This window comes from Vanessa cardui, chromosome 5 (assembly GCF_905220365.1).
Source record: "Vanessa cardui chromosome 5, ilVanCard2.1, whole genome shotgun sequence".
Taxonomy (NCBI): domain Eukaryota; kingdom Metazoa; phylum Arthropoda; class Insecta; order Lepidoptera; family Nymphalidae; genus Vanessa; species Vanessa cardui.
In genome coordinates, this window is record NC_061127.1 from 13,762,949 (window position 1) to 13,777,153 (window position 14,205).

General features: G+C 32.0%; 1 protein-coding gene across 1 annotated transcript in view; it reads left to right on the forward strand.

Moving 5' to 3' along the window:
- The window catches only part of LOC124529733 (guanylate cyclase 32E-like), a 218,043-nt gene that overhangs the window by 51,558 nt on the left and 152,280 nt on the right, over positions 1-14,205 (forward strand). The window contains exons 4-5 of the mRNA XM_047103629.1: positions 1,670-1,855; positions 7,734-7,851. Of these exons, the coding sequence (XP_046959585.1) occupies positions 1,670-1,855; positions 7,734-7,851 (304 nt within the window). The remainder of the gene's footprint in view (positions 1-1,669; positions 1,856-7,733; positions 7,852-14,205) is intronic.

Sequence of the window (14,205 nt, forward strand, 5' to 3'; positions counted from 1 at the left end):
GATAATGGACATTTAAGAGTACTTGGATTAGAATTATAAGTTTATTGCTTTTTTGTGCCGTAAAATGTGAGTATGCAATATATGCAATATGAGTCTGCATTAGGAGACGTAAACTCTAGACGACATCTGCATTGTCTCCAAAGTCAGATTCCGATGAACTGAATGTTATTCCAGTCTATACATAAGTGGATCAGCTCTTCTATGGATCGCTATTTTTAGGTTATTTTCCAGAATCTCTTATATATCTTATGAGACCCGAGATGACCTAGTGGTTAGAGCGCTTGCATCTTAACCGATGATTGCGGATTCAAACCTAGGCAAGCACTTCTTAATTTTCATGTGCCAAATTTGGGTTTATAATTCACCAACCCGGATTGGGGTAGCGTGGTGGAATTTACCCCTAACCTTATCTTAAAAGGGAGATGCCTTAGCCCAGCAGTGGAAATTTACAGGCTGTTACATATTACTCTATATTTTATCAAATATATATCAATATATCTAGATTTATGTTTGAGTACATAATCATTTTGTCATGGTTTATAATTATATAATGTTTTTATACTTAAAACCATTGCACAATGCGAGCTAGCTATTAGCTAACAATCACAACAATAGAGCTAAATTCATCGTTAATATGATACCAAATAACACTACATATAAAATGATTTACATAAAATGACAAATTTAAATAATTATTTTATTAAATTTGTAAATTTAATAATTAATTGTTACAGTCTTCCATTTACAAATGGCGTGTATATTTGTTATTTACCGTAACATTAATTCCGGTTGGTTGAGTTGACAGATTAATTTTGTTCAACATTTAGTAAAATACCGATATTACGTCATTATATTTATTGTTTTGTGTAAAAATTTATTGAATGAGACTATAAGATTGTGTCGTTCTATTTTTAAACTGTGGTAGCATAATATTCGACTAAGTTATTAGGTTAATTAATTATAGGTGATCTTAGAAGCGAATCTCATCGGTATCAAATTCGGTGTTCATAATACCTATATTAAACCATTGACGAAACACATTTACGAGAAATTACATTTAGCATTAATAGATTACACATTTTTTTACTTAAAACGTTTAAAAAAGTGTATGTTTTAAAAGTATATTGTGTTAAAGTGTACAGTTTCTCATTCTATGTATGACGTATGTGTATGAATATATATTTATAGTTGCTTGTTCATTGAAACATCATATTTTGTCTAATATAGTGTGTAGGCTCCAATACATGGCAGTTTCCAATTTTCGATGTAATTACATATTGCTCGATGTCGCCGAAATGATTATTTGGTACCTTTATTTAATATAAATGCAATCTATTTCGTAAACACATATTAATTTACGTCGAAACTGTAACAAATATATAAAAAAAAAAAACATTTTATCTTCAGTGCATCAGTAATCTTTAGTCAAAGTTACACTGGCTTAATGACCATTCAAAACGGGACACAATATTAGTTAGTATTGCTGTTTGGTTGAAGGATATCTGTGAATCAGTGGTATCTATCCACATTGCACAAACCTTCAATTAAATAATTAATCTTTAAGAGAATATAGAAACTCTCACACACTCACACTACTGAATATGTATGTGTGAATGTAACAGATAACGAAAAGTAATATGTATTTTAATTAGCAAAATCTTGTCAACAGAAATGCGCTGGTGCTCAAGGTCCTGAAATAGGAGGTCTGGGTGCAACTTTTGCTCGGACATTACCCCCGGCTCACAAAGTTAGCAAGTCTGTCATTGCGCTGCTGAAAGCCTACGGCTGGACCAAGTTCGCGATCATCGCTGGAGATGAACAAACAGCCGCTGAACAGCAGATGGATGCGATAAAGGTAACTATACTTTTCATCAGCAGGGATTTCTTCAAAGTGACCTAATTTCTTTAAGGATTTTAAGGTGACCTACAAAGTACCACTAAATTACAGTACAACAATAAGTAATAAATAATAAAATAAATAAATAGTATTGATGTATTTCGTTTTTCACTAGAAAAACAAGATTATTAAGATACAAACATACACGCATTTAAATTATGCTTGCACACAATATATGTAGTGAGCCTGGACACATATATTTATACGTTATATTTATCACGTAAAACTTAAATGTAAACATATAATTATAAACGTTGTTGATTTCAAATTAATTAATTAATTAAACTTGAACTCAAAGTTCTGCTCACTTCGTCAGGTTTTGTATTTTTTATGTAAGATCATCTCATCTTTGCATAACTTCATACTTTAAGGCTCTCGTTCACAACGCTAATATTTTATTACTAGATGTTCCTTTCGACTTCGTTAGAGTATTCATTCAAAGTTACCTCGAATTTCCGCGTCCTTGAAGTTGAAAGATCCAAAAATCCTTTCTTAGTTAGCGTCAACGTCGCCAAAGGAGCAATTACGACAAATTTCGAATCAATGCTTTTATGGTTCTTATGTTTTCGAAGATCTGATTCGTGATTGGTATTTCGTTGAGAGAAAGGAATGTAAATTTCTTCCTTTCATTTAATTTTAAGCAGCTACTGTTAAAATAAATATTTTTTGTTTCGACGAATCGTATGTTATAGCAATAACTTCACGCTATTACTTTACGTATATCATAATCATAAACGTTAATCGATCAGAAAAACGAGTTCATATACATATTACTTTAACGTAAACACACTAACTTGATTTCCTTAAAACTTTCGAGGATTTTTAGCAAAAGTACGTTATACATACTTTTTATTATTTCAACAGTATTATGTATTATTCGTAATTATTAGCTTGAAAAAAATTTTTAAGCAAAATTTATTTTAAAAAATCCAATTAAAAACTAATTGAAAACTAACTTTCCTCATTCTCCGTGTAAAAGTTTAATAGTCTGAATACGGCTGAATACGGGTTCATGGTAAAAAACTGCTCAAGTTAGAAAATACTTAAATTTCCTAAATTTAATTATACTTTTTGGTTAAACTTTACATTAGTGTATGGTCTATATTTTATTCTTAATTTCTTTTTTTCCATCTAAATTACTTAACTGTCCACTTAATGTGGAGGCATATGATACTTCAGATTTTTGGGGACCCGAGTTTATGTGATAAAATCCAAGAATCTAGCCAAAACATCAACCAATCAAAAGTCATTGCGTGTTTCTGCCAATTAATTTGAAGAAATGGCTTATAAGCCATAAGACCGCCTTTTGCTTGGCCAATTTTGTTTGAAAGAAAATATATTTTGTGTCTTTATGTATATTTGGTGTGCAATAAAGAGTTAAATATAAATATAACTTCTCCATATCAGCTCACTTTTTAGAAGTTGACAGTGTTAAAACTATCATGCCTCGGAAAGCACTTAAGACGTTTGGCCTGGTTCAGAAATGTCTCGCTATCTTAACTACTTATTCCCAACGAGGAAGTCGAAAGTGAACTGATGTGAGAACATCTTTAATATGTCCTTGTATTGACTGTGGTTTACATATATCTGTTTCACACATATAACAAATAATCCACAATTTTTCCGGATTGGTTGAAATTTCCTCTTTAATGTCACAATATAAATGGGCTATACCCATAATATTCCTATTCAGTAAAATGTTTATATGTAAAAGAGATATTTCAAATCGGACACGCTGATTCCCTTGATTAATTCAGACCACGCGTAGCCTTCGACGAAAATCAAGCAAGAATAATAAAATTACTGAATAATACGCCACAAAATCAAAAGATTATCTTGTAAACGTTTATTTTTGCAACTTATATTTTTATTTTATTCAGTTTTCAATCATGACTGTTTTATACGTTTTATTAGAGTTGCACCTGTTATCGGCGCAAGTTGACTGTCAGTCAAAATAAATGAATTTGGGGACCGCAAAATGACGGGATTCGTCAAAACAATGCCAGTCAAATATATCATCCATTATCATACTTCCAAACTGTAGTCATCGATCTTATAAAAAATATCTATAAAATGAAGTGTTTATCTATAATTTGAAAACAACTACCATCTTAAGTTACTATCAGAAGCTTCACAAATTAATGATGCTCCAAAAAATCTTCAAAATGGGAAAAAATAACAAATGTTAGGTAATGTTACTCTATGATTTCCCTGCGTTAAAAATAGGTAATGCTACTCTCTATACAATTCAAGATATAGTTATACAAAATCTTTATTGTATAAAAATCTTTTGTTTTGAAGTTTCAACAACTGAAAGTAAACGTATAATAGTATAATGAAATTATATATTAATATAATTCGGAAAAATCCGTGCCATTTGTGAACGAAAACATGAAGTTCGAAAACAAAAGCGTATGAAGAGAATTCGGTATCATTTAAATTCTCGACGAATTTTTGCAGATTTTGCATTTTAAAATAGAAATTTCACATCAATAAATATAATCTTTATTAACGTACTACGTGCGGATTTTTTGCGTAGGAATATAAGCTCATGACTCAAAAGAGCTCCCATTAATAGACTTGCCGCTTATAGATGCAATCTGTACGCTGATCTCTGTGTAACGTGGAACTTATTGAAAATTCACATTTTGAAACGAATATTCTCGTTTCAAATTCACTCATATCACGACAATAGTCTAAATTTAATGCGAGCTAAATAATTTAATCTACTAAAAACTTCTCTGAAATTAGTTGCCAGTTTTAATGTATTGGTATAGTTTTATCTGTATCGTTGGAGTAGTTTATCAATTAGGATAACGAGCTAAATATTCTCATATATTAGTATGGATAATACTGTAACACTTTTTACAATTATGACAGTAGTCTTCCAAGCGTGATATGTGATGATCAGATGGCACCTAAACTAAGAGATCCATATGTCACTTTTACTAATAAACATTATTATGTCTAAAACAAACTATTAACTAGATTTATCAAGGATAAATGTGTGATGAAGGATGTCCAGTGAACGCACACTAGTTAATGCTTGTCGTGCGATTATCAAATACCAATTACAATTGAGCACGCTTATACAGTTGTTCGAACGGCATCACATCATAATAAAATCTTAATTAGAAGAGCTAAAAGTAAGTTAAACTTGTTTTTTTTTTTGATGGTATAATCTAAACTATTAAGTTATAAATTCATAAAAACGACGAAACGCTATGAAATAAAGTGCCTTTGTGCCCTTTACTTCGCTTGTAAAGCCGGGCGCACATTAACCTTTTTCTTTGTATTAATGAAGGTGCTACTTTAGTGAAAAGGGAGCTGTCAATTAATATGTCTGGTCTATTAATACATTTTGTTAACATTGAAATTAATTGATCAACAAATGTGAGGCAAATTAAATTGTTATATTGATCATACCAGTTGTCTTCGCGTATTTTACGAGAAATTGGCACATAAATCCCAATCCCAATTTACTTAGGGTCGGTGCAGCATATCTTCTTCTTCCATATCTGATCTCACCTCACAATACCTGTTGACTTCCACGCAGGATCTATTAATTTAAATAATTGTATTTAACCAAGATGACTTTGTATTTTTAAATGTTAAAAAAGAGTAACTACTGAGTTTCTTGCCAGTTCTTCTCGGTAGAATCTACTTTCCGAACCGATGGTAGCTTCACTTAATTGTAAAATGACGATTCAAAAGTGCTTGTAAAAGCCTACTTGAATAAAGTTTATTTTGATTTGATTTGATTTGATTTGAACATTCTTTCCAGCCATATCATCCTTCGCACAATCCATCCATCGTTTCATTGGTCGTCCCCTACCTTTATATCCAACCACATCTTAAAGTCAAGACCTTCCTCATAATGTACCTCATTCCTCCTCATGACAAGCCCATACCATGATAGCTGCCTTCCCCATAACTTCTCGGCTAACGGTGTCACTTTCAAATTTCCTCTTATGTACTCATAATATTTTCTTGGTGGTAGGGCTTTGTGCAAGCCCGTCTGGGTAGGTACCTCCCACTCATCAATTATTCTACCGCCAAATAACAGTACTCAGTATTGTTGTGTTCCGGTTTGAAGGGTAAATGAGCCAGTGTAACTACAGGCACAAGGGACGTAACAGTTTAGTTCCCAAGGTTGGTGGCACATTGACGATGTAAGGAATAGTTAATATTTCTTACAGCGTCATTGTCTATGGGTATTGGTGACCACTTACCATCAGGTGGCCCATATGCTCGCCCGCCAACCTAAGCCATAAAACAAAAACAAAAACACTCATTCTTTACTCTATCCATCCGTGTATCACCACACATTCCTCTCAATAATCTCATCTCCGCTAAATGCAGTTTAGCGGTTAGCAGTCTTTCATTTATCCTTTTTGTGGCCGAACACTCTGATCTATATAGAACAGCCATAGGACCATAGTCTTATAAAATTTTTCCTTAAGTTGAAGATCTTAAGATATTTAAGACATTGGCACATAAATCTCACAACCAAAATCCTAAAAATAAACTAAAATGAAATATCAATGTTATCTCAGTTGAAATATCAACGTTATTTACTAAATATTATGTTTTCAGAAAATAAACTTTAATGGAATTTTTTCTTTCCATATCAAAATATTTAAATGTAAATAAAAGGCTTTGAGGCAGTTTTATCTGCCTAAAGTATCAGCTGTCTTATTGACGGCAAAGACAATAGTCATTAAATTAGATAATTTATACGGATTTTATTATTCTAAAAAAAGAACTTCAGCTAATTTTGGAAATGTTTCTGAAACAGATGAACATAAATACGTATAATATTAGTATTTGCCAGCGTTTTCAGACCAAATGTCATCCAATTCGCTCTGTGATTCAGCCGTGAAAACATAATAAGCAAACAGACAGAGTTACTTTCGTTAATATTCGATTATTAAGATAGGCTCACATATATAAAGTATAGAATCAATTTCTGGAGTTCTATTTTCATTTGTTAAAACTATAAAAAACATTATTATTATGAGAAAATGTGATACTCATAGCATTGGTACAAGGAACAAACACAAACTTACTACTAACTCTTTTGTGGGGCAATGTATACGGTTTTACAACAGGATCCCAGAAAGCGTTCAAAATGCCTATGTTGCCAAATTAAAAAAAAAATATTAAGGAAATCATGTGTGCAAAAGGTTATTATACAATTAATGAGTTTATGATCGATAGCACACCTTGGGAATGAAACGATCGCCTCCTGGCTAACATAAAAAAACCCGCTGAGTTTCTTTCGCCGGTTCTTCTCAGATCAGGGTACTTTCTTTTCCGAACCGGCGGTACTGTTTCAATTGACTATCAATAAGAAAGTGTAATACTTCTTTATTGAATAAAGCAATTTGAGTTTGAGTTTGATTAAACACAAATTCATTACAAATCTTATGAACCGAATATAATAATAGCTTCTATACCGGGGAAACTAATAAGAAGAGCTTCTGTTCTGTACAAAAACCACGCAGTCATAGATAACTTCCATAACTATTCATCATCATCATCATTCAATTATTTCAGCTTCACAACAGCTACGTCATGGTACACTCCAACAAATCACCATTGACTTTACCACCAAACAGAAAACAGTTTGCATTCAGTTACTCACTCACAATTGTTAGTAACTAATTGCAAGAACTAAAAACATTACCAATTATATGGTAGTGCAATGACGGTTACGAATTGATATATATCACACACAGTTCACCAATCACAATGTATTTAGGCGAAGATAAGTTAATTATTTCGTCCCTTTCTTTGCCTTTTTTATAATTAAATAAATATTTCATCGTTTCAGGAGTTATCAGAGAGCAACGGACTTACAATAACAGCTGAGCACCGCTTTGCTGATTACATACCTCGTCATATTTCACGTATGGAGCGCATAGTCGACCAGACGTACGACAAAACCAGAGGTGAGATAAGAACAGAAATTTTATTTTTGTTATATGATTAAACACGCAAATAGTCTAGAGACTCTGGGGCAACAAATGAATAAATGCCCTGAGGCAACAAAACAATGAAGGCCTCTAATTATTTTCCAAATAAATGGAACAATATTCGGTCCGCTGTTTATATAATTTATTGCGAAAAAATAAAATTATTCAAATATATATATATATATATATATATATATATATATATATATATATATATATATATATATATATATGACTCTTCGTATTCCTTATATATATAAATGTTAAATTAAATATAGTAGTAAAATAAAAATATCTACACATATGCACAACTGAGATTGCCCAGTGGTTAGAACGCCTACATCTTAACGATGATTTCGGGTTCAGGCTAACACCACTATATATATATTATGTGCCTAATTTGTTTTTATAATTCATTTCGGGCTCGGCGGTGAAGCGAAGAATCGTGAGAAAACCTGCATGTGTGTAATTTCATCGAAATTTTGGCACATGTGCATTCCACTCCATGTGGTGGAATGTGTTCCTAACCTTCTCCTAGAAGAGGTGACCTCAGCCCAGTAGTGGGAAATTTACAGGCTGGTTACTGTATGCACAACTTTAAAAGTGTATTTCTTCGTGGGAGTTGTAATGTTTTTGTTTTAGAAATCTCTATTATCTCTATGCCTCCCTACATTTAGCCTTGTATACAGTTAACATAAAAACTCTTACAAAGGTAGACAGAACGAAGGCCTCGGGAGAGATGCATACAAGAATTAATTTATTAAATAAATTAAACGGTCAGTACAGGGAAGTGCCTCTGGCAGACGTTTAATTATTTACTCATCTATTTTGCTATCTACTGAGTAGGGTTCTTCCAAGAAACTGAATATAAAAAAATGTATACTGTATATGACGCTTATCGTTTTCTTAAATCGCGCTATCAAGTACACTCATAAAATAATCCTTGGCTAGCCAGGGGATTTGATAAATTAATAACGGAGTGAAATAGATATTATAGATTATATAGATTCCACTGAGAATAATTAGCAATTACCAGTTTCATTAAAATTAGCTGTAATTATAAGGTTATTATTAATCGTATATAAGGCTAATTACTCACTTTATTTCAAAGCTTTTTGTCCATGAGACTGAAATGTTTTAACCTTACCCCATAGCAATCTAACTGTTACCTTTGACCCTCGAGTCTATACTATTGTCACCGTTTCATTCGAATACATCTATAATATTTTGAATAAACATTACTAAACTTTACATGGTGCAAGCCCGTCTGGGTAGGTACCACCCATACATCAGTTATTCTAGCGCCACATAACAGTACTCAGTATTGTTGTGTTCCCATTCGAAGGGTGAGTAAGCCAGTGTAACTAAAGGTACAAGGGACATAACATCTTAGTTCCCAAGGTTGGTGGCACATTGACGATGTAAGGAATAGTTAATATTTATTACAGCGTCATTGTCTATGGGTGATGGTGACCACTTACCATCAGGTTGCCTATATGCTCGTCCGCCAACATATACCATAAAAATGACGTAATTGGACATCTGATAGTAAGAATTTACCAACGTCCATATGTAGATACTATATTACCAATGTGAGAAGTATTCCTTATGTCGCCAATTGACCACCGACCTTGGTTATTTAGATGGTATGTCCTTTATTCCTGTAGTTAAGCTGGTTTACTCATAGTTAAAACCAGAATTAAGAATGGCTATTTGGCGATACGCTAATCAAATGGTGTTTAAATTTGGTGGTAAGTCTTTTTAAAGTGGATGTTAAGCTTCCAGCTACCACACTTTTCACAGAAAACAAGATTTGTTTAATTAAAATTTCAATCGCAACTTGGGACTTTTTATAGCGATATTATACAAAGATATGCGAGGAGATAATCGTCCGCCTTGTAAATTAATTGCCTCCAGGGATTTTTTACTATATATAAAAAATGCGAATAACAGCTTCATTAAAAATAAATCTTGCATATATTATTTTAATTGCTATTTTTATTCTTCTGTATTTTCTGATTATTTCTCTTTCGAAAAACAATATAACGGTTTTATTTTAAAAACATAAAGTTTATAGTGGAGAGAATATGTGCATCTCAACAGAAGATTGTTTAATAGAGGGATAAATGAGTATAAATGAGTTTTCAGTTGATTTATCGCCTAAAAAAGATCCGGTAGTGCGAAACCATTTTATTATACAACCTATACTATAAAAAAATGCTAGCAATATTTTGTTGTAAGCATATTTTAAAGCAACTGTAAGTTAACCCACGATAAAAATATCCCGAAGCGAGTTTTGATCTCCAAGATTATAAATAGAATGTGTACCTCATAACTAACAAACCGCTTACAGCAGCCTGTAAATTCCCACTACTGGGCTAAAGGCCTCCTCTCCCTTTGAGGAGAAGGTTTGAAACATATTCCACCACGCTGTTCCAATGCGGGTTGGTGGATACACATGTGGCAGAATTTCTATGAAATTTGTCACATGCAGGTTTCCTCGCGATGTTTTCCTTCACCGCTGAGCACGAGATGAATTATAAAGACAAATTAAGCACATGAATCAGCGGTGCTTGCCTGGGCTTGAACACGCAATCATCGGTTAAGATGCACGCGTTCTAACCGCTGGGCCATCTCGACTCATAACTAACAAAAGTTCACCCATAATATGTCAGTCGTAAGGTAGAAATGCAAGTGACGTATTCTATTATTATTCGTGTTTCTAAACCAACTTACTCTTGCTCAGCTTTGGAAACATACTATATCTTTGGACAAAGCAAAAGTTTGCTTTGCGTTGCCAAACCTTTAGGAACTAGTCGCAGTTTGCGTTGCAACAACTAAAGTTAATCTGTTACAGCTTTGCATACAAACGTTGATTAGGTATTTAATTAAAAACTAAATGAAAGAAGACACCATTACTTCTCATAATACGCTCCCCTTAAATAACAATTATAGAGGCCTTTATTGAATAACTAACATAAAGCACATACAAATAATAATAAATAACTTAAATTAAATGTGATCACCTCGTTATGAGTTTTAGTTTTCGAGAAATCCGTGGACAAACATACATACAGTTACGAAATTAATCACACGTACTTGGGAGCCTAAATAGATCATCGTAGTCAAATATTATTCAATTGTAACAAAGTTAAATACATACATGTCGAATTGAGGACCTTCTTTTTTATTGAAGTGGTTTAAAAAAAATTAAGATATTGGTAAGTCTTCTATGTTTACACAAATATTTTTTATTTTACTTTATTAGGAAACAAATAGTACAAGTCATTCTTAAAGCTTTAACATAATAAAATATTTTTTTTTAAAAAAAATAACACCGACTTTAAAGTGATAACTAAAAAGTAATAAAATAATTTGATTTAAACACGTATTATTGAAGTCGGACGATTTTGAGTGAAAAACAAAATGTAGAAATATTTACATACGTTCGGCCGATTTCAATAATACGTGTTTAAATCAAATTATTTTATTACTTTTTAAAAAATAGGTGTTATTTTTTTTTAAAAATATTTTATTTTACTCTTTTCGTGTTATTTTCTCAAAATAGAAATTAAAAGTCCGTGTGTAACAAATGGTTATTTGTTGATTTTTTCAAATAGCGCTGAACCTATTTCAATAAAACTTATAACTGGAGCATGATATACCAAACAATAACATAACAAAAGAAATGTTTAGTGAACCTGTACTTCTCTTATTAAAAGCTACGAAAAGGAGTATAAATCCATATATTAATGTTCAAAGAACTATTGCCTAACTCCTAATAATTGAGGACTTACACCTTCCATCATCAGCTCAGCAGTATAATATTATGATTGCCAGAAGCAAATGCCAATATAACTTCAGAAAATATGTAAAGCACGGTACATATGCCTATAAAATATGAGGGTTCCCTTCGATTTCTCCAGGATCACATCATCAGAACCTGTTCTAATTAATATGGGACCAACCTTTCATATAACAAAAGAATTTTTAAAATCGGTCCACGCGTCTTCGAGAAATCGGGGAACTACATAAAAAAAAAGATTCCAACGAATTGATAACCTCCTCCTCTTTTGAAGTCGGTTAAAAATTAGCACATATACCAGTAAAGTTTCCATTTATTAAAACTTAAAACATAATAAGAGCACAACAAATTTATTATAATATCTAATATGTAATAAGGAAAAAAAAGGAATTATAATAGTTAAAATGAATTAAAATTGTATTTCATGGCCTCGTGTAATATTTGCTAGAATGCCATCAGCATTATCCTGTTAAATCGCAATTCTGATCGCCTGTGCGAACAATGAAACATCCGTAATAAGGTTGTCGCACATTTTCTCTGAGGTCCTTGTGTCTCAACTGCAAACGGACACGACACGATCTAAAAATATGCTTTTATAACTTGATCTACTGATTGAAGTGAAATGTCATCTTAAAATATAAAATGTATTATCATATTACGAATATAAAATTTTTCACTGAACATCTATGTCACTAGAAATATTAAGCCATTACAGAAGCTAATTAGTAATGGAAGTAATTTTTCCAGTACATAACACGTTGACATTTTTGCCCGGATTTATGATCTAAATATATTATAACCCAGATAACTGATTCCACGCACTAACTATTATATAAATAATAGAAAATATTTATTTCCAACGTTCTACAAATGTAATACTAACACAAATGTATCATCAATCTCAAATAACTTTATAAAATTTCCTGAAATTGTATAAATATGTGTAATTGACTGAAATTGTATAAAATTGGCACTAAATTATTTTTTCTTCTGGAGATATGTATGATGAATACTGATAACCTCTTCTTTGTTCCGGAACATTGGGTGGCTTTGGTAGCTTGGTGGTTAAGGCCTCATCTCCCTTTTAGGAGAAGGTTTGAAGTATATTCCACCACGTTACTCTTGTTACACATGTGGCAAAATTTATTTGAAATTAGACACATCATATCACGATGTTTTCCTTTACCGCTGAGCACGAGAGGAATTATAACCACAAATTAAGCACATATAAATTCAGTGGTGCTTGCCTTGGTTTGAACCCGCAATCATCGCAATTTCGGCATTTTATAACTTTACTAGGATATTATATATCTTCGTAAACTAATAACAAATATGACTCTGCATAACACTTGTGGAATTTTGTTGATGCTAAATTTGTTTTTGATTGCTCGCAATATAGCGGAATATGATGTATTGAGGTAGTTGAATCTGTCAGGGTCGTTCCTTTAATAAAATATTAGGGCCTGGGTGACTATGATCATTGTCGGATAGAAAAGCATGTTTGGGTAGATTTAAGGATTAATTGGGCAAGTTTTGCAACGACAGTGACTTGATCATCAGTGACTTGTTACAAAACTAAATATTTTGTTTGATATTATGATTCGGAAGAACACATATAATATCATATGGCATAGTACTTGGGGGTAACTCTGCAGATATTGTATCTGTTTTTATTTACCAAAAGAGAGCAGTCCGGTCTATTTATAATCAGACATTTTTAACTCTGCCGTTTTATAAATCTAAATTGTTTTAAAAATACATTTGTAAAGAAGACATATTACTAATAAAAAAAAATATACAGACGATAAAAAAAAGTGGAATTAATACTTATAGATTTCCAGGCAGGATATTTTACATGCATAATAATTGTAATTAACATGACTGTTTTTTTAAATGTTGAAAAAGTGTTTCCTACCTACCTACCTACCTACCTACCTACTGAGTTTCTTGACGGTTCTTCTCCGTAGAATCTACTTATCGAACCGGTTGTAGCTTCACTTAATATAGTTGTTAAATGACGATTTATAAGTACTTGTAAAAGTATTTTGATTTTGACATACGTTATTGAATATTTGTTTGCAAGAAATAGAAAGCATACTATAATTGTTTAATTGTATACCGTATTTATTTATTTTTAAATGATACGGGAATAAGTAGTCTTTATAAAGTACCGGGACAATCATGGATGCCCTTGAACACGCAACTGGCAAAGTGATTTCCAGCAAACATTATAAATCCCTTCATTACATTCCGTCAGAATTATTTTTGTCTCATGATATTACATTTTATAGTGCAATAACATGGCTTTTGTCTCTCAGAATCTTTTATAACTATTTAAATTGAAATTTATAGAGGATTCACAGTGTTTGTATATAAAATTAATAATTCAACACTGGAGGCGTATTTTGCCAATTTTCTTTGGCTTTAATGGTATAAAAATCCTAGAGAAGCCTTTGTCCACGTGAACGATAAAATCAATATTGTTTTAATTTAAAATGTTGATTCGTAACTTATGATCACTTTTC